The sequence below is a fragment of the Ammospiza nelsoni genome, chromosome 6, assembly GCF_027579445.1.
Source record: "Ammospiza nelsoni isolate bAmmNel1 chromosome 6, bAmmNel1.pri, whole genome shotgun sequence".
NCBI classification, from domain to species: Eukaryota; Metazoa; Chordata; class Aves; order Passeriformes; family Passerellidae; genus Ammospiza; species Ammospiza nelsoni.
Window position 1 is genome coordinate 39546072 of NC_080638.1, and position 18269 is coordinate 39564340.

Genomic DNA, 18269 nt, shown 5'->3' on the forward strand with positions numbered 1-18269 from the left:
CTCTGTGGTCTTTGAAACTTTATGCCTGTGCACAGGTGTGTGTGCCTGGTTCGTGTTTTCATCTTTACTAAGTCACACATCCTGGTGGAATACTCAGGCACCAGATTTCAAAATATCATTTTACTCCCACCCCTTCCTTAGACTCTCATGTGTTCAGCACTACCTCAAACTAATAAATAATGCAGGATTGTAAACACTTCTGGTCTGGAGCTACTGTAATTCTGTCTGAAAGCTGAAACATTTCTGTGGCTTACTTAAGGATTAAGAGAGTTTCACAGCTGTAACTGCTACTGCTGTAGCTCAGTTGCACAATTAAGACAGATTACATAAAATACTTGCACAGGAGGTTAACTTGGTGAAAGCCTGTGTACAGGTGTAGTTTAGTTTTAACTAGATCTAAAGCTAGTGCAGTTTTATTTCTGTCAATGAACCTCTTAAAATTAGGTAACTATCCAGTTCAATAATTTACTTATTCTCCCTGGTACACACTTAAAGCTGGTCATGCATAGAAGGAAGAGGCCTCAATTCTTTACTTCTTACTGAAAACTTTTGCCTTCACAACAGTGCTGTCATTAGAGGAAGCCATGCAGGATGGAGAGGGAGGTTTGGGATGGGTGACTGGATACAGACCAGTGCTGAAGATACCAAGAACCACATTCTTACTTTCAGGTTAAATTCACACAGAGAATAAGGTATTTAAATAAGAACAGGGCTTGGTACACGTGAAAAAAGTCCAAAAATATTTATTTTAAAAAAGGTTCTTTTTGCCTCTTAAACAGCACTTGCTTTTTTGGTTTCAGAAATTAGATTTGTGATTTGTTTATGTACCACATTTTATATCATATGTGGAGCAGTGGAGGAAGGGATAGAAGTAAAATGGAGGAGGAATTAATTCAGATAATGAACATTTCCAGCTTCCAGCAGTTGGCCCATCAGAGGGAGATCTCTGTGGATGCAGTCTGCTCCCACTGGCAGTCACGTTTCGTCACCATCAGCAGTGCTGTCACTGTCACTGGCCACAAGGACCTCTCTGTTCTCGTAGGTCCAGAACCCATTGAGATCAATCAGAATGCTGGTAACAGTGTCTCCTTGACTGCTATTGATCAAGTCTTGAAGGGAGATTTTGTAAGGGTCCTTAGGCTTCACCATATCAAAGATTTCATCCTATGAAAGACAAGTCAAAATTGGGAGAGCAGCCCCACACATTAATGAGCAGAATAATGGCTATTTCATACCATATACAGAAGGATCTTTGGGTAACTAGTGCCACCCACACCAATTCACTAAAAGCAGCTGTTAAGCCCCAAAGCATTTAAGACACAAAGCACACTGACTGACTGGCTACAGTTCAGAGCAGTGTCCTCAGCTCCCACATCTCAAGTAAGAATTTGCTTTTCAGGGGAGGCTTCAGCCTCAAAGTGACAAGTGAACTGAGATTCATTTTGCATGAGCTAAGTTTTGTACAAGCTCTTGTACTTTTTTTTTAAGTACTGAAACTAAATATGCAGTAGGCACTGATCAGTTTTATAGGCTGTTTGTTTTAGTCACCAGTCTGCCCCCTGTCCCCCAAGGAATGATCCCCAGAACTGTAAAATGGACTTAGCAAGTGCCTTTCTTACACATGTTGTGTAAGAAACAACAACATGTATTTAACAGGTAATTTGTGTATTACTAAGGAAACTACTAGAACACATCAGTTACTTTACAGAGCAACTGCTGACTAGAAAGGCATTTTCAAACCTAGGAGTAGGACAAGTCAGCTCATTTCTAGTACTCTGCAAGTAAACATACAGCAACCTAGAAATTATGATGTAACACAATTAAATTATTAAATGCTTATTCACAGATTTTACACAGTAGTCCATTTGGTAAAGCTAACCTTGACATCCTGAAAAGAAACTGGTTCTTGTCCATGAATTTTCATTTGTTCCTGAATAGCCTAGAAAAAAAGAGAAGGTAGGAATGGCTAGTGCAGTATTATACTGACACTGTACAAAAGTTATTAAATGATTCTGCATTTTAAGCTGTATTGCCCTCTAACAAAGCATTCATGGTACAGCTTGCAATAATTTTTCTTCCATATGTGAGGCAAAGGTGAGTTAAGGCACTATCAATGATACACATCTCTAAGTTCACAGTTCTTAATGAATATGATATGAATCTCACTTTTATTATGACCAGTGTTTGAGCAATTTGCATATTATCCCTCAACACTCAAAACTTAAGACATTAATACACTTGAACCATAAGGTTCCATTTCTGACACAGTATGAATTACAGGCTAGGGAAAGAGAGAAGGAAAATGAAAATGAGCAGAAAGACTAATTAATTATTTTAATGTGGTACTATTTAAACACCTGCATCACCAAACTGTTTCACTAGCACAAGCTGCTCAGCCTCTGTAGGTGCAGACATATTGACACTTAATGCTGGCAGAAAAGCAATAAATCATTCACAGAGCCAAGAGGAACTGTTCAGATTTCAAGGAAAATTTCAAATGTGCCATGTCCCAAAGGAGACTTGTTACAACACAGAAGTAAGGTGTGTATAGGATCCTGCCTTGAGCTGAATGCTTTACTGACTCTATGAAATCTGTACCTTGTTCTTCATCCTTCAAGCAGACAGCTAAGCACAAGGACATTATTATTTTATAATACAAAGATCCAATACAAGATTCAAAATTTGGAGTGCTTGTCCCTGTGTCTGAATAGATACTACTGAGGAAATCCTGCACATGAATAAAGCATCAACCTCATAACTCAGCTGCAACCATTCACAGCAAAAATACTGTTTTACTGCAGAGCACTTCCCAAGATATCTCAGTTATCAATGAGAAAAACAAGATGGAACAACAAAACACCTGCCCCCTTTCCCAACCAAAATCACCACTAGTCAGAAGAAAAAAAAATCCAAAACAACAAAAACCATCACACACAAACCACAGTTTGGAGAAAGATTGACAATCTTAAGTTAAAATTAACAGCAACTAAAAAAAATTAAGCTTAGTTTAAATCTATTTTAGAAGCAATAGGTACAAATGCAGACTATGAAAAATGCAATAAGCTTTTTGCAAGCAAAGCACTGAATGAAAAAATCCCACAGCTGTATAGGCCCATCAATAAATTTCATTATCTTCATCTCTTTTAGTGAATTTCAGTATTACAGTTGAAATTAAAACCATGGGCAATAATCAATTAGAACTATCATAAAAGATTTTAACAGGTAATCATCACATAATCTTAGGACAATTTTCAATTTAAAAAAAACCCACACCAAATCAATAGAAAATAGTTTTCCTACTCAAAATCAAACCAGTTAATTTCAACTGCAGATAAACTACTGAAAATACCTTCTGAAATCTTTCCAATTTTAGTCTTAAAAAAAAAATTAAATCTTCTTAGAAATCATTACTAGCCTGCCTGTGGCTATTGGTAATTTAAAGTGATTTCCTGCAGATCTGCATGCAGAAGCACATAGGCTGTAACACTATAAACACAGAAAATGGCCTACTTATAAAGAGACTTACCCTAAAGAAATAATTAAGGGAAAAGACATTCAGGTGTCCTTTGTTCTCTATATCAAGCAGTTTGAAAATATATTGCAGAGCTGCAGGCTCCTTTCTGTTTTCTAATGCAAGCACAAAGTCCAGGTAGGTTTTATAGTCCTAGAAGTAGATACAATCATGTTTATTACAGTCTTCTTTCTAAATTGATTTTGCAAGCAGGAACTCTATAATTGGCAGCTATTTCATTCTAGGGGATCAGTTTATTTTCTGAAAAAGACAACATGAAATAGAAAATGACTGCTACCACTAATGTGCACAGAAAAGTTAGTTTTTAATGTCTGCTGATAACAGGAAATCCTGCCATTTTAGAGGCAGAATAGCATTCCAAGTATAAATCCAAATGAAACATGGCATATATATGCTTTTAAACAATGTTTACTATATATTTAAACTGCTGAATATACCCAACTAATGAAGAAAAAACATATAAAATGTTTTCATTACCATAAATTAAATGTCTGGTGGCAGTAAGCCTGCTGGTACCAAATAATGAAATATATGGCCAATTACATAATCCTTAAACCAGAGTCAGTGGTCTGGCAAATTACATGCCAGAAACATTATTTAATGTTCCAAATAAGTATCACACTTTCTTTTTTCATTAGTATGTATTCTTGGTTTCCCAATCAAGACACAGCTGTGACAAGGACAGAACTCCTCCAGCCCTGTGTGTATAATTACCCTGTTTACCTGTAACTCCAGGGAGTTGTGCTGTCATTCAGAGTCAGCCTGGAAAAATGGGTTAACAGGAGCCTCACCGAGTTCAACAGAGGGAATGCAAACTCCAGCATCTGGGGAGGAATAACTCCCTGTACCTGCAGAGCTGGGGGCTCACTGTCAGGAACCAGCTTTGCAACAGCCCCCTGCAGCAAAGGCTGCTGCCAGCACCCTCAGCTGCATTAGGAAATGCTTTGGTGGCAAGCTGAGGAAGGGAATCCTTCTCTACTCAGCACTGCTGGTGCTACATCCAGGCACTGGGCCCTGCCCTGGCCTCCCCCATACAAGGAAGATGAACCTACTGCTGCCAGTCCACAACAGGACAACCAAGAGGATCCCTCATGACCTTAGTGATTATGTGATTCTAACAAAAAAACTGCTCAGGTGGCAAAAGGGCTGTATGGTGAATTTGTAACTTATCACTTGACATTCCAGTCATCTGAACGCAGACGAGAATTGTGGCTGAACATTAAGTAAAGCTTCAAACAATATAGATATAAGGTGTTACTTTAAATTAGTTAGACTTCTCATTTTTCATAGCTATGGAAAGCTTAAGATGAAAAACATAGTTGTCTTCATGAAAAAGCTGACAGCTTAGCTAACTTGCACTAATCTCAAGCATGCCACTTGTCTTTGCTTCTCTTTAAAGCACTACACTTAACTAAAAAGTATTGCTGGATCTATACATTTTTTCAACAGGCACTTTTGTAACTGAATCTACAAGTGGCTTTATCCTAGGCTGTCTGGATTCTCTATCACCTCTGCTTTTTCAAACAAGCAAGTTTTTTAGGCCACACCACAATCACTTTGGTGTTAAGAAAATTAACTTGCTAATACATTGCATGATCATTTGAGTGCACAATGATAAACAAGTTCCTTCACCTCAAGCTACTCAACTCAATAAGCCAAAGATGTTATGCTGTGGACAAAGGGCAAACATGTAATTACCATTTCACCATCATAAGTTAAGCATTCCTGAAAGACACGATCCAAGAATATGTTGGTCAGAGTGCCTGTTCCATAGCGGGACAGCTCTTCTTTGCTGAGCATGCCATTGTGATCTTTGTCAAGGTTTAAGTACTGGCCTAGCAAAGAGATAAAAAAGGCAAACCATAATATACCTCTATCAGAAAAGAATTCTTTCAACAGAGAAAAATAAACAATTAAATGCTAAATTTTCTAATTTCCATAATAAAATTAATGCAGTTAAGTGAGAATTTACTAGATTCACAATAATATTCATTAAGCATCAGAAATAAGTACAGAACATGGAGGGAGAGAAGTGGGATTCCCATAATGAGGAATTAGCAGTTCTGATGTAAGTTAATAGCTGTGGACACTGAGAGAGGAGCAGAAGGCTAAGAGCATATTACTTTATAGAAATATGCTGTAAGCATTAATAAAGAGCTAAAGAGGATGCAAAGGCATGAACAGAGCCAGAAGAGAAGGTTACAGAGGAATCTTGTACCTTGTGCAACAAAGTGACAGATTTTAACACCACAACAAAGAGCAACAGCAGAGAACCAAAATTATAAAGAAAGTCAGGAAGATAAACTGAAAGGGTGAATAGAGGATTTGAAAAGACAAGTTAGCAGGAGGATTTAACATGACAAAAGCAGAGGAAAAATAGCAGTAATAATGTGACTAAGTCATACAAGAAAGAGGAGAAGAAAAGTGTTGGCATATAAAGGAACCTACCATAAACTCTTAATGCAGAAGGAGCAGAAAACCAATTTGTTTCCTGACTTTCTTTAGAAAGTTCTTCATCCCTTAACTAAGTGAAACATAAAGTTAGAATTCAGAAAGAGTAAAATAAAATACAACAGTATATGTTAGAGACCTTTACCTCCAGTAAATCATCCAGGAAGCTGCAAGCTAAGATATCCTGTATCTTTATTTTCCCTGCAGCAAGAAAAAGAAAATACATTTTAACAGTTGCTCAGCCACCATATCCATTTGACTACTCTCATTTAGGTTCTACTTAAGAAAGAATTATTTGAAGCCAAAAAAGATGCCTTTTTAAGGAACAAAAGCTAAACAAAACCCATGTCTAACATCAAGGATAAGGCTCTAATTTCAGAGATAAAATACCTTTTAAAATGTTTGGACAAAACTATTGATATTGGCAGGAGCTATCCTGAAGCCTTCAATGCCAGAAAACTAGATTAAAATAAATGAGAGTATTCAATACCAACTACTCAAAATGTAAAATAAAAATGCAAGGAAAGCATGCTTAAAACATTTGATGAAACAGTAATCTCCTAAGTGACATGGTATTCTTACACCTTCAAAACTCCAGCTGTGACACAAAGCTAGGGCAGCAGAATGCACTTGTGCTGGTGCAGCTCTGACTGGTGCACAGACACTGTGCTAACAGCTGTGCACAATAATGGCACTTTAAACTTCCCACCCACCTCTCCAAACGTGTGCAATTACCTCTGCCAAAAGCTGCTGCCCACACAATTCTGACCTTTACAAGGGGCACAGCTGGACCTTGAAAACAGATGCAGTTTGGGACTTAAATCGAGGGCCTAGGAGGGAGCTACACTTGTAACAAGCACTATCAGACCTAGCTGCAGACCTCTTCTAGTGGGTCCACATGGGGCACACAGATTTAATCACAGGCAAAGCATATCCCTCTAACCATCCTGAGCATTTCCCCAGCTCTGTGGATGTTCTGACAAGCAGCTGTGTTGGTTGCTGCGTTTTCTATTCACCCTAAACCCTTAAAAAATTAGCTACTGCTAATGGCTCATTGTGGTGAAACAGAATCTGATTTGTCAGTGTTTGAGAGATAATTCTATAGCACCTCAGCTGATAGGTATCACACAGAAATTCAGTAGCTGTAAAAGTAGATTATTAGACTACAATAAAGAGTCATGATCTTCAGTGGAGAATATCCTTCAATGCTGGACAAAAGCCTACCAGGACAACCACACACTGCTTTGAAAACACAAGTAGCTTCAGTGGAAGCATTTTAAGAGACCTACCTGTTCTGAGAGGATCCAGAAAGAAGAAGAACTTTCTAACTGCTGTGCAGACATAAAAGGAGTAAAAAGATTTTTCTAAGCCATCCAGTTGTGGCAAAGTAGGGATGAGTTCCAAAATATAGTTTTCTAAATCCTGCAGAATTAAGACAAGAAAACAAGCATAGAACATTACAATTGTTCCATGTTTGCTATATTCCTCCCTGGCTTTCAAGTGTATTTTGTTAAAAATACAGTCCTGCAACAATGCAGAAAAGAGCATGAAAGCAGGTAAAAAAGCTTCTGTCTGTGTGCAAGAAATCCCAGATCATATACATGCACATGTTATTCTAGGGCTGAAACAACCTATTAATGAATCAGAATTTAACAAAGTACATAATATTTACAGATAAATAAAAATGCATTCCACTGTGCCTTTTTCAAATATCAGGGGCATAACTCCTGACTGGATGATCCCATTGCTTAATATTCTTCAATAAATCTTTTTTCTTTAAGTTGAGTGGTAACTAGGACATTTTTATTTACTTTATAATATTTACCTCATTTTAGAACAGGAGAATAATTCACTGAAGAATCATTTGTGATTTTTATCATATCCTACTATATCTAGTAATCTAGTACTAATGACAAAATCTTTGTAGATACAATCCTTTTTTCAGAAAACTACCCAAAAATTTAAAAGGCTAGCACCACTCTCACCACCACATCTCTTGAATACATGAATTGCAATTTATTCAAACAAATGTGCCCACCCCAAATCTATGTTATGATATAAGCTTTTACAAGACAAGTCTAGAAAAAAATTGGTATCTTTCTGATGCTCTGTCATTTGATTTAAAGAGAGACATTAAGTTAATAAAGAATTTACTTACTGATTCTCTGAGGTAGCCTTGTCCTGCCACATCATATAAACTGAGACCTATTCTTGTCTGATGAAGCCATACTGTGGAAACAGAAAACAGAATTACAGTGCAAGAAGCCTATGGGGCTTTTGAATTCATACCAAAATTTGATGTTATTCTAGAGGCCACAAGGCAGATGGATTTTAAGTGCCTCTTCCCATTTTTCTCAGCTTTAAGCAAAGCCATGTCATGTACTGCTTAGAAACACTGTTTCAGTCTCCAAATTTTTAGGAGTCATTTGCAGTATACTATAAATATACACTTCATAAATATATACTATTTATAATATAAATATACACCATTGCCACGACTGCCTTATAATAACTAGATGTGAAAAAAGGCTGAGCAGACACCACATTTTATCTGGTGTAACATAGAATAGCTAGGATTAGAAGCAACTTTAAAGATCACCTAGTTCCAACCTCCCCCTGCCACAAGCAGAGATGCCACCCACTAGAGCAGATTGCTCAAAGCCCCATCCAACCTGGCCTTGAACACTTCCAGGGATGGAGCATCCACAACTTCTCTGGACAATCTGTTCCAGTGCCTCACCACCCTCTGAGTAAAGTATTTCTTCCTAACATCTACTCTAAATGTCTCTTTTAATATAAAACTGTATTGTCCTACCGACTGCAAAACTCTATTGTCTTACCTATTGCAAAATTGTATTCTCCTTGTCCTTCCACTGCCTGGCTAAGAGGTCTCTCTCCATTTTATACACTCCCTTTAAGTACTGAAAGGCCACAATGAGGGCTCCCCCAAAGCCTTCTCTTCTCCAGGCTGGACAACCCCAACTCCCTCAATCTGTGGCCACAGGAGAGGCTCACATCCTTCCTGTGCTGACTCCAGATGGGGTCTCAAGAGTCTCAGAGCAGAGAGGGAGAGCCATCTCCCCTGACCTGCTGGCCATGCTGCTTTTGATGCAGCCCAGGCTTTCCAGGCTGCAAGCACACACAGTTGGTGACATGGAATCATATGGATTCGTTCTCTCTCACTGGCTGAGAAATGTGTAGCAGTGCATTTTCACTGCACTAAACACCTGCACTATGTCATATACAGATAGACTGCTACAACCCCTTCTATAACACCAGACACTGCAGCTACAGCCAAAGGTCAGGCCCTCACTTCTGAGTTACAAGACAAGAATTAGAATCACACAATATCTTTGTAATGAGAAGGCACATTAATTGGAAAATCTACAGGACAGTGTGCTTGAAGCCATTGTCAAAGCACTGTAACAGTGACGGAGTATAAATTAGATAAATAATAACTATTATTCACATACTCAGCATTAAATTTATCTCCCATTTTTTGACGAAACAGCTCAAGAGTTCCTCTTATGCAATATAAGCTGTCCTTCACAACATTCACTCCTCAAGGTAAGTGTTTCTTGTGGTGTGCTGAGAGTCAGATAGCAGGCATTATATAGTGAGGCTGTTTTGTTGTTGGCTTACGTTTAAAGGTAAATGTATCACACATAAAGTGATTTGGTGGTGGCTTTTTTTCATTACTATTTTGTTTGTTTGCTTAGAAGAAAGGCATCATCCTAAATACACAGGACTCAAAACTTCTGGGTGAAAAAAGCCCTGAAAAATCTCTGTCCATCTGGGTGGGCCTTTTTGAAATGCATACAATCCTAACAGGCTTTGCCACAAGTCTCCTATCCTGCAGCTTTTGGGTTTGTTGCTGGAAATGGGTCTATTACTCATTCCTTGCATATTGTGCACACCTGCACTTCATGCTTCCTGCTCAACACATTTCTCATCCCCTGCACCACAAGACTTTAAGTTAGGAAGGCTGAGCTGCTCAGAGAAAGGTGCTGTTCTCTTAGATCTCCTTTAGCAGAGCTAAGAACAGATAATGAGGCAATCTTCCTTTCTGCTAGCCAGCCTAGTGTTTTCAAACAACATCTAATACATATTTAAAAAAAAAAGGGCATTTTTCAGCCCAAGTGACTATTTATAATAAAAAATAGCTACAAGCATGGTAAGTGACAAGCACAGAAACATACTGACATATCTGACACACAGTTAAAAAATATAGACACCAATATAGAAGGACAAACAGCAAACAAAGCTATCTGCCCCATCACAGTGGTTGAGATCACACCTGCCATGGAACTGTATTGCTTTGCACTTCACAGTATTGCCTGAATAAAGGAAATCAGAATGACATGTATATGTTACAAACAGATCAAGCATATCTGTGACTGGGGAGAGGTGGATTTCAGAGGTATGATGGACTCCCACCTTCTAGTAACAAGGAAAACATCCCAAGCCTCAAAATACACAGCATTTGTAGTTAAGGACAGATCTCACTGCTGTTGAAGGGAACACCAAGTAACAAATATAGTTGAAAAAGCCTTAAAATGAAACAACTTCTAACACAGAAGAAGCTCTCACTGACCTTTTCGCATGACATAATTGAAGAACTGCATGATAGAGATTCTCCCATAAGGATCATTATGGAGCAATTTAGCAAAGATCTTTGCTGTAAAGAATTGCCTGCAAAACAAACACACACCTGATTACACTGCACTGACAGATCCAGTTACAGTATTTGACATTTACAGGTCCTGTAAAATAATGTTTTAACACATAATGGGTTAATATGCTACATTATACTCATCGGGTGGAATCCTACCAAGTAACAACAGCAAACTCCATAAAAAGCAGCTACCCCTTCTGCTCATGAGACTCTTCAGTGATGCAGAACTTTTGAGAGCTTCTATTCAATTTCTCTTTAGTACAATGTGTTTGGTAGCTTCCAATCTTCTACAACAATATGCACATAAAAGAAACTCCCAGTACTGATAAATAACTGGCTTCTGCCCAAATTTCAATCACAAAGCTAGGTGCACAACAGCCATGTCCAAAAGGAGCAGAAAGAGCTACTATTCACTGCATGCTGAGCACATCTGGTAGGAAATTCTGCATCAGAAGATATTAGGGAAGGTTGGGCAATACCACTGGAGACATGATTTCCAGTTCATTTACATAATGTGCTGTTTGCTGACCACTAAAAATGTTCATGCTGATAAAAACTTTTCTTCAAAAGGATGCACTACTTTTAGGCACCTCTATTACAAGTCACCTCAGAGAGGCAGAGTACACCTTTGCAAGGATGCAAAGTAACCAGTTCATCAGTAACTACATGGATATGATTTTTTTCTCACCTTAAAACTGTTCCCATCTATTTTAACAAATGAAAGCTACAGTAGCACTTTGGTTTAGTACATACAAGAGAAGAAAGCCTTACTTGCATTTTGGTCCAGCTTTTTCACCAACTTTCAAGAAGTTCTCATAATTAATCATTGCTTCTTCCCCAATCATTGGTGATGTCTGATGTTTGTCCAGTAGAAACCATAGATTCTTAAAAGGTATTTATATTTGGTTAAGAAGATATCTGTAGAGATGTCAACGTGCTTAAGATATAGTATTTAAGAAACTCAGCAAAAATGTGGGCTTGATGCAAGGGTTTCTCAGTTAATCAGGACACATGGTCAGTTCAGCCAGAAAAGTCAGCGTGTGCTACTTCCACTCCCTTAAATGCTACTAAACACATGCACACTCTCCACATGCACACTCTCCCTCCCTCACTAGCATTTCTAGGGTCACACCCCTTTTGTCTTTGCAGCGCAATAAAATCATCCATCTTAGGAGTCTCTCTCAGTGATACATAAACAGAACTTATTTTATCATCTGGGCCCACCAAGAAATCACTGCAACGTGCTGGAGAACTGGAAACCATCCATTTAGTCCTCACATACATCATAACAAGGAAGCTTCACACTGGCATTACCAGCCCAAGGCTAGGCAGCACTTCAGCTTCCCCAAGTACTGTGTGCCCAAATACAGAGCACCTTACCACAAGATTCTGTGGGCAGACAGGAGATAATCTAAATCCATTCAGAAGCCATTACAAGACATACAGAAATGACTTTCCTACCTGCAGCTCTTCATTATCCAACAGTTCTCTACTTTTTCTTTGCAGAAAGACAGCTCGAGATTCTTCTCTTAATTTCTGAAGCAAGACTTCATCTTCAGCTGGCAGCTGCAAACATTGTGGCATTTTAATTTTCAGGACAGGAGCATTCAAAAACTACATATCCAGCAAGTATTCTTAGGTAGTCTTGAGTCACACACTCTGATTGAAGTTGCTCACTTAACAGAAAATAGCCAGTCTACCAAACTTTCCAAAGAGTGAAAGTCTACTAGACTTGTTTGGCCAACAAATAAGATGAAAGAACACCTAGTGTGAAAGTTCTGCCAATATTTACATGCCAAACTGTACAGCACCACTGGAACTTGGAGAGTTGCACATGTATCCATCAACTGAAACAGTAAAAAGGTACTTGAGAACTGCACTGGAGAAATGTGAGACCCTAAGAAATATGTGACCATGAGAGGTTTGGCAGCAGCTGAGCAGTCACGTTGATGAGTACCAGCAATACCAAGATGTCAGCAAGTGCTCCCATCCCAATCTGATTCATGCTCACAACTAGGCTGCTGGACCAAGCATTTCTGATGGATGATGCAAGCAACAGATCCATTTCTAGTCTGCAAGACCAATGCCCCACCATTTTCATGAGGCAGCATCCCACCGTGTCTAAGCAGGAAACAGAAGATGCACACATGTAACACCAGTACATCAAAATTTATTTAGAAGTTTAAGTGCCTCTGAAAGACAACTTCCTATCTTTACCAAGTAGACTGATTAGCAAAACCTTTCACTAACCTGATAAGATTCTCAGTACTTATTTAAAACTGCTGAAATTCACAATTGTATGAAACAAAAAATTAGACTAAGCAATTCACATCACTCAGACTTCAATCTACTTTAGCTTCTGAAGCTGCAGGGTCCCTGTGAGTGAGCATAACTTTTTGTTGTAACACAGCCTCTTGTTAAAAGTTTATTCAGACACTTCACTTACCCTGTAGTAAAATCGTGGTATGTTTGCATATGACATGTTGTCACTTTTTTTCCCTCCTTTCCATTCCATGTAATACTTTGTGAACAATTCCATTTCTTCATCCTTTAGCTCTTGTTCACTCTTTTTGGCTGATTAACATAGAAAAGAATGTTCACGCTGTACTCCAGAGAGAGTTCTAACATTAAAAGGGGCTCGAATAACAGAGTTAATACTGGGGGCTTCTCTGGTTGTGCTGTTTGGTAACACAAATATGAGGTGGAAATGACGGAGCACAGACCAATCACATAAATTACATAAGGATATGTCCCATAAGTATGTTGAGTATGGTCCCAGCACCGCTTTCAATGACTGCACACACCGATTCGCTGCCAGGTGTGCAGCAGCTCACGGAGCAGCTCGGCGAGGCTGCCCGGCAGAGCAGCAGCGCTGTCTCAGACACAGCCGCCAGCTGCGGCCCCCCTCAGACCGGCTCGGGGCCGCCGCTGCGCACCTGCGCCGGCCGCGCTGCCCCGCGAGCCAAGCGCTCCCAGCCGCGGCTGCGCCGGGGCCGTGAGCCCAGCCCGCACCGCTCCCTGACCCTGAACCGGGGCAGTTTGGTTCTCCGCAGGGCAACTGCGGGACCCGCCCGGCCCCTGCGGGACCCCGGACACGGCGAAGCACGGCAGCACCGGAGAGGCCGACGCTCGCCCCGCCGGCCGTGTCCCGCCCGGTCCTGCCGGTGACTGCGGGAAGCCCGGGGCGCTTCCCCGCCCGCTCCCGATCCCGGGGCACTCACGCGCGCGGCGCGCGGCCAGGCGGGCCCGCAGCCTCCGCTCCCACTCCATCGGCACGAACCCGCCTCCCCGCGCATGCGCGCTGCCCTGCACTAATCGCCCCTGCTCTTCGAAGCTTTTTTGCCCACACCCGACATGGCGGAGCGGCTCCGTCCCTCCTACCGGGGCGCGCGGATCACGTGTCACCCCTTCCCGCTGAGACGCGATTGGCTCCACGCGCTTCCGGGCCAATGGGAAGCTGGCCCGCCCTGCCGTGGGGCACGCGCCTGCCGCGCATGGCCGCCGCGCGCAGCGTCAGGTGGGACCCTCGCGGGGCATGAGGGAGAGAGGGGCGAGTGGGAAAGGCTGTCCCGAAAGCCGGGGGGTCTGCCCTACGGCCGGACCTGGCCCGCGGGGCACCGAGTGAGGGACGGGGGATCCTGTGGGGCACCGAGTGAGGGACGGAGAACCTGCGGAGTTTCCCCGCAAGGCGGATCAGCCTGCGGACCTCCCGGTATTTACCTGTATAATCTAGCGTGTCCCTGGGATTTCAGTGTAGTTACTGCCCGCGGTGTTGCTCTGCCTCTTTGGCAGTTGCGCTACCAAGGATTTGGGATTGGGAAAACAAGTTAAATGGAAGTTTGTCACCAGGTGGAAAATGTGAGGGAAGCAATATAGGAACCCCCTCCTGGGGCTGCCTGAAGGATCAGGGTTGGGATTTCTCACCTGAAATCATCACCTGAGCTATCCCGAGTTTCATGTTTGCTAGCGTCCAGATGGAAGTATCACAGAAAACCACGGAGCAGGTCATGATGTCGTGATGTTATTTTTATTTTTAGGAAATCTCCTGACTTAACTTGGACAAAGGCAGGAAGAAAAACCCCGTGCTTTTTGTGTAGCTGCGTCAACGTTGCCTTTCTGCGTACAACATTGACGGTACACATCCCTGCTGTAACCAACAAACAGGAATATGTGAAACATCTTCTCTAGAAAGAAAGATGCCCTCATTTTGGATGATTGCCCTCACAGTCTAAGAGACTGACTTTCATGAGAAAAGATTTCACCATTGTTTGTGTCCATAAGAGACAAAAAGGACTCACAGAACAAACATTTGGAAACAGAAGCGTATACAGCTTGACAGCCCTTGGGCTTTTATTGATAACCATCCCCATGCAAACTGTATTTTTAATTTTATAACTTCATCAGATACAGTGAGCTAATAGTGAGACAGTTTGATCTTGTGATGGCACTCTTTTCTCAAACGAGTCAGGGTTTTCAGGCTTTGCTGTGGAAATGTCACATGTTCTGGCCCATCTCAAGATGCCGACAACTGTTTGCTGCCTCTTTCAGCATCCCTAATAGGGAAAAAATTAACTCTTTCAGTTCTGTGACATCTTCCAGCACTGCTTTACCAGTGGACCCCAAAGAAACTGATGCCTTACCTGCCAAGAAAAGGTCTGAAATTGATTGCAAAGAAGAAAAAGGATGGGATGAGGAAACTAAAGAAATACCTGAAGAGAAATTCCGCTTTCCTTCCTCTGTTGGAGCTGCAAAGAAATGGTCAATGAGTCCTGTTATGTCAAGGCATCGGTTTAGCAATGTACAACCTCCAGAAAAACCTTTGCAGGCTGAGGAGTGGAGCAAACTAAGGGAAGATTTCCAATCCCCTGAAATATTTGAAGAGGTGATGCTGAACAGTATGATCAGGTGCAACAGCCCCATTGATGTGGCCAAGTCCTTGCTGACGCACCTGGCAAAGCGCAACGGTGACATTGCCTACAACATGCTGGTCAAGTACCTGACGCTCTGCGTGCAGCAGGGACAGGTGTCAGAAATCTGTGATGTGTACGACATCATGAAAGCCAGGTTCAAGATGTTAGAAAGTGGGGCTTACAGCCTTCTAATCAGGGGCTTGAGCAATTCAGATCAGTGGAGAATGGCCTTGACTGTTTTGGAAGAAGTAAAAAAGATTATGATTCCCTCACGGACGTGCTATGAAGCTTGTATCAAAGCAGCCAGCCGTCACCAAGAGATGAAACTGGCCTTTGAACTGTACAGTGAGATGTTGGCTAAAGATGTGGTCCCAACCTTGCACGTCCTGCAGTCGTTTTTTGACTTCAGCAGGGGTACGAAAGGTGCTGAGCTACAAAAAGAGCTCTTTGGTGTCCTCTTATATTTGAGAGAGAACCAAATATACCCTCACAGAACATTTATGCAGAGTATAAAGCTATGGTTTGAAAGGTAAATAAAGTTTCAATTGCAAGATGCTGTTCATGAGGAGGAGGGATCCAGATTATCCCACAGATCAGCTCTGAGACCCCTCAACATCTCATTTTGATTTTTGCTTCTTCACAAGTGGCATGTTGTCATGAAAAGATGCATTTTATTTTTGCTCACAAATTACTTTGAAAGCTTAAAATTTTTACTGATTCCACCTTTTCTTTTACCTCTTAAATATAATTCCTTGGTACAAAAATTAGGAAATTATGTTGGGTCATAGCAATTCAAAATAGCTGACCTAATCTCTTTCTGGGGTGCTAGATAAGGAATATTGACCGATGTATGAGGGCTTTTCCTGTAATTTATTGGAGTGTACACATAGTAAGCTAATTGAAAATTAGATAGTTTCTTTCTTTAAAGGAAAGAGGCAGCAAATTCCACTAGATAAAATGAAGATTAAATGCATTGACTTTGTTCATCTCCTAGTATTCTATACAATCTCCATAGGAGGCTCTATGTTTTAGCACAGCATTTAGCTGGTCACACGGTTTGTTGTCGTGAGTTGTGATTGTCAGACTGCAGATTACAGCTAGTTACAGTGCACATGCACAGGGGGGTTCAACTGAGCCTGTTCTATATTTGTCATGAGGTTGGATGTGAGCCCATCTTGATTTTTTGGCTTTGATTCATGTGAGCTCCAGAGCCATTTTACAAGTTAGTCTTCCTGGATGGAAGATGTGGCAGTGGGAATGCACTACCACTATTGGAATGGCTTATGAATGTGTAGGGCAGTCACTTAGAAGTTGTCAGTGCACACTGATTGTTTGTGTGGTTCTTAAAATTTGAGGACAGCATAAACTGCTGAGGTTGACAGTGTTAGGTTTTTGCATGTTGTTAAATGCTGGTTCTTAATAAAATATTTCCAGGTGTTACTAAATTAATACGTATTTTTATATAATTTCTTGGTGAGGTAGATGATTGTTTGGTTTTTTTTTAATTTCTAAATTTGACCAAAATATAACTATTCTTACATGTAATTTGGATATTGTTAAATAAGAGCCTAGCTAATTTTTTTATTTATCTTTCCCTTTGTACATATTAGTTTACCAGGAGGGAACTGGAGAGGACGCCTGACCAAAATTAAAGACAGGTAAATGCAACATTCTGTTTATAAGTGAGGTATTGTATTGATTAGTCTGTATTGATCTCTTCCTTCAAAAATATAAAAAATGGCTTTCCTTATATACAAAAGTATTTCAGTCCTTGAGAATATGAACCTTTGTTGTGACATATGATTTCACAAACTCCAGTTTCCAACTCGTACAATAATCAAGACCCAGCCTGTACATTTGAAAAAGAATTATGCTTAGCAGAGCCAAGACAGAAAAACACAGTAACAAATAAGAGGTGCCATTTTACTGTATGGCTTATTTGTATCCTGTTTATTTAAAGACTTTCATTTTTGTTGACTTTATGATACTGTTGTTTAACAAGGTCTATAGTAGAGCAGTGTGTAAAATCTTGTCTTTTTGAAAACTGGTACTATTTGCACAGTGCAGTTAATTTGTACAGATAAAAGATTTCTTCCTATCTCATTTTCAGTGTAGACAAAATGGTTCTTAGATTTTCACAGGTATATTTGGGTGTGTGTTTCTATCACAGTGCAGTTTTCTTAACTTCTGTAAATTGTTATTTTAAATGTTATTCTATTTGAAACCTTGTTTTATGCTTTTGTAGCAATTTGGCAATTACAAATGTATTAATTATGAGAATGCCTCCAATGGATTATGGGAGTTTTAGGTGGTTTATAAAAATACTCTATGTTGCATACTGTGAAGTAAAAGCACATGTAGAGCCCACAGTTTTTGAAGCCCTTGAAAGAACAGGATAGCTCACTCTTTTAAGAGTTGTTTGCTATAAAATAAATTATTATTATGTAAGAATGTGTGTGGTACTGTACTCTGTTATAATAATTAATCATATATTAGACAGCCTTTTCCAGCCTTAAAGAGTTTTAAAATTCTAAAGTCAATTGTCTTGACTGAGAGGTAAGTCTGTTTTCTGTTTTACTGTCTGTAATCAGTTGAAGACTTTGAGAGCTAAACTAACTTAAATCACCTCACATTTTATCATGGGTTAAGAACCTGTGAACAAAATGGTTCCATAGTAGTTATTTTTCTACAACTGTAAGAA

The 18269-nt window shown here is 40.3% G+C and overlaps 2 protein-coding genes across 2 annotated transcripts in view; one reads left to right on the forward strand and one right to left on the reverse strand.

The window, feature by feature from the left end:
* Nucleotides 1-727: 727 nt before the first annotated feature.
* PPP2R3C (protein phosphatase 2 regulatory subunit B''gamma) lies at nt 728-14027 on the reverse strand. Its single transcript, XM_059474157.1, has 13 exons — nt 13880-14027; nt 13105-13232; nt 12120-12224; nt 11430-11542; nt 10578-10675; nt 8142-8212; nt 7273-7405; nt 6129-6184; nt 5981-6056; nt 5231-5367; nt 3527-3664; nt 1880-1939; nt 728-1164 (listed from the first exon to the last, which is right to left on the reverse strand). Exons 1-13 carry the CDS (start codon nt 13926-13928, stop codon nt 976-978), a joined length of 1353 nt encoding a protein of 450 aa, XP_059330140.1. The 5' UTR covers nt 13929-14027; the 3' UTR covers nt 728-975.
* Nucleotides 14028-14107: 80 nt separating this feature from the next.
* The window catches only part of PRORP (protein only RNase P catalytic subunit), a 39701-nt gene continuing 35539 nt past the window's right edge, over nt 14108-18269 (forward strand). Inside the window, exons 1-3 of the mRNA XM_059475360.1 lie at nt 14108-14175; nt 14696-16097; nt 17179-17226. Coding sequence (XP_059331343.1) covers nt 15100-16097; nt 17179-17226 — 1046 coding nt within the window. The 5' untranslated portion in view covers nt 14108-14175; nt 14696-15099. The remainder of the gene's footprint in view (nt 14176-14695; nt 16098-17178; nt 17227-18269) is intronic.

Coding starts and splice junctions, on each gene's coding strand:
- PPP2R3C (XM_059474157.1), bottom strand. CDS start 13,928: ATGGAGTGGGAGCGGAGGCTGCGGGCCCGCCTGGCCGCGCGCCGCGCG. Junction 7,406..8,141: donor AAGGCTACCTCAGAGAATCA/GTAAGTAAATTC, acceptor TTAATTCTGCAG/GATTTAGAAAACTATATTTT. Junction 1,940..3,526: donor CCCTTAATTATTTCTTTAGG/GTAAGTCTCTTT, acceptor CTTTTTTTCTAG/GCTATTCAGGAACAAATGAA.